Consider the following 3,080-nt stretch of genomic DNA (forward strand, 5'->3'; position numbering starts at 1 on the left):
CTTATTAGTTATTACAAAGGTATTTTTTTCTTAAATGGAAATCCTGATGAAATCATAAGTCGTCTATGTATAAAAATTGCTCATATATTATTTATGATCGCCTAAATAATCTCTGGTTGATAGTTTATTAGTTATTACCAAGATCTTTTCTTAAAAATGGAAGATCTTAATGAAATCATAAATTGTCTGTATATAAAAATTACTGATGTATTATTTATGATCACCTTAACGATCTCCGGTTGACGAAAGTACTTACCAAAAACCTTTGCCCAATTGAGTAATTTTATTCATTGTAGTGGAAAGAAATGTACAATTAATCACTTAACAAATTCCTTAAATAAATTACAACAAACAAAAAAAATAGTATCTCTCTTTTTCATCACCTATTCTTTTTCTTTTTCCTAGAATACACCATACCTCGGATCCCATCCGGATCCGCAACAAAACCCAAAGGCCTATAAAACCCAAGAACCCGGGGCTCCGAATAAAGAGCAATATTAGTAATCCCTTTTCCTAACAGTTCGGTAACTAATCTTTCCATCACAGCTTTACCTAAACCAATCCCTTGGAAATTGGGGTCCACAACAACATCCCAAATTATCGCATTAAAAACGCCGTCGCCCGTCGCTCTAGCAAACGCCACTGGCCGTTTAGTTTTCTCGTACTCGATCCACATAATTGAATCTGTGTTCTCTAAAGCCAACTGAATCTTTGTCGTGTCGCGTCTAGGGAATCCGACGGCTACGAAGACGGAGTTAAGGTGGTCGAGGTTGAGATTTGTGATCGAACGGTGGAGATTGAATCCTTTTGATTTGAGAGATTCATCGGGGATTGAGATGTTTACGGTGGTGGGGATGGGTTGGTATTGAGAGGAAACGGTGACGTTTCGGTGGTGGTGGTGGGTGGTGGGTTTGAGGGTTAGGGGGTTGGGTAGGTGGGTGGAGATGGGGTTATAGAGAAGCATTGTACATGATGGATTTTGGAAAGAAGAAGAAGAAGTATATGGCTAAGTTATGTGTGAGTTAGTAATTGAGTATACGTAGATAGGGCTTTTTTGGTTTTGAAGTCTGTGGTTCTCATGCAACGTTGTCTTTTTCTTTTTTTCTTTTTCCTTTAATTTTTTGGAAATTTAAAGCTCGCGTAGGATCCAATATTTGAACATTACGAGCACAGATCGGAGATTTGAAAATTGAGGGTACACTTTTGGATTCAATTAAAATTTGTTTTGTATATAAGGTGTCACTATTAATATATATATATCGAACTTTATGGGTTTCGGTGACCCTCTCGATCGGTGTAGCGTAGGTCTGCCTCTTATTACGAGTCCGAGCTCAGATTTTACGTAACAATTTGAGTTACTGGGTTTGATATCTATCATTTGTATTTATTGAATTTTTTAATTCATATATATATATATGGTTGGAGCCACAACTGTTAGGATCGAATGAAAGTTATAAAAGATAGAGAAGGAGCAAAAAATATTCTGATTTAAACATAAGAAATTAGTTTTTAGACAAAAAATTGAGAATTAAATATTGTTTTAAAAGAGGAAATAATAATATTTGTTCACCTAACCTCGTGGCGGATCATGACCCTTTGAGTGTATTTTTCTAACCAGCCTACCCAACCACAAATAATTAAGGAAGAATGACACAGTTACCCACCAAAATAAAACTATTTACCGTTGTCTACCCATTTGTTTTTCTTCCTACAAATTAATTACATTTACTACCCATTGTAGTTTTTGTGGAGAATTTTTTTTTTATTCTCCAATTCTTTTTTATCTCTATGCTTCTTTTTTTTTCTTTTCTCCTTTTCTTTTTTCTCGTTTTCTTCTTATTTTTTCTTTTTTCCTTTTCTAATTTCATTTAACTTCTTTTTTATATTCTTTTTCCCTTCATAATCTAATTTCATTTACTGTTTTCACTATTTTTTATTATTTTTTTATATTATTACTAAAGAAAAATCAAATTGTGTACCAATTAAATGTAGCTAATACAACCAAAAAATATTAACTAACATATGATATCAGTATAGTATATAGCTATACCAACAGGGTATACAATTGTACGCAGAGAGTTAAAAAAATTTTAATTCAACTATTAAGCTGAAATAATATCAATTGTCAATAAAAAACTCAAAAAAATACTAAAAGGGTCTAATTGTAAGAGTATACCGTTATATTATATAGCATACTATAATTTTATTTTATTTTTGCATTTTCAATTTGCCCCTCACGACGGGTAAAAGCTTAAAGCAAATTAAAAAGGAAAAGGCAAGTGAATTTACGGGTAATAAGTATACTATTATAGTATATTGTATACTATTACAATATTCTGTTACAATATATTGCATATTATTACAGTATACTCATTACAACAAAAGTGATATTTAGCTACAAAATTAGCAGCCACGACATAAAATTCGTCACTAATTGCTAATATTTCGTGACAAAAAATACATTTCGTCGTTAAATAAACAAGCCACATATTTTTAGTGACGAAATACAAAATTTTGTAGCAAAGTTTTGACCACTTAAGTTTCCCACCAAAAATTGAATTGGCGCCAATTTTCAGTAATATTAGTCACGAATTTGAATTTATCGGCGACACATTATTTTGTCACTAATGATGTACTCAATTAGTGACAAGCATTATTTGCCTTAAAATTAATTAAATTTTGGACACGAAAAAGTTTCGTCATAAAAGATACATTNGGATTCAATGGTGCAGCTGCCGGAATCATCTCATCGCCGCGGCAAGGTTTAGGCATGGTGGTGATAACGGAGGAAGATCTACGCACGATATAGGAAGGGGATTCTCGATCAAGAAAAACGTACTGGAAAAAGGAAATATATCCTAGGAAGGGAGTGTAAGTAGTCAAAAGTTCCGGTTAAGTTAAACCCCTCCCCTATTTATAAGGATTGGGAAGCGCAAGAATCGAAGAGTCAGAATTTGAACCAGCGCGGGAAACCAAGCGCCGGAATTGCTGAGTTCCTACCTCGAGAATATGCGTAATGATGACATCTGCAGTTGTCAACGTCACATCAGGGAAGGCACCACGCCTTGACGGCCTGACTG

General features: G+C 33.9%; 1 protein-coding gene across 1 annotated transcript; it reads right to left on the reverse strand.

Moving 5' to 3' along the window:
• Positions 1-252: 252 nt before the first annotated feature.
• LOC109219467 (serotonin N-acetyltransferase 2, chloroplastic) lies at positions 253-1,029 on the reverse strand. Its single transcript, XM_019383926.1, has one exon. It carries the CDS (start codon positions 962-964, stop codon positions 380-382), a length of 585 nt encoding a protein of 194 aa, XP_019239471.1. The 5' UTR covers positions 965-1,029; the 3' UTR covers positions 253-379.
• Between the last annotated feature and the right edge of the window lie 2,051 nt (positions 1,030-3,080).

The sequence above is a fragment of the Nicotiana attenuata genome, unplaced genomic scaffold (assembly GCF_001879085.1).
Source record: "Nicotiana attenuata strain UT unplaced genomic scaffold, NIATTr2, whole genome shotgun sequence".
NCBI classification, from domain to species: Eukaryota; Viridiplantae; Streptophyta; class Magnoliopsida; order Solanales; family Solanaceae; genus Nicotiana; species Nicotiana attenuata.

What these genes read in the sequence shown, in the direction of transcription:
- LOC109219467 (XM_019383926.1), bottom strand. Translation starts at nt 964, where the DNA reads ATGCTTCTCTATAACCCCATCTCCACCCACCTACCCAACCCCCTAACC.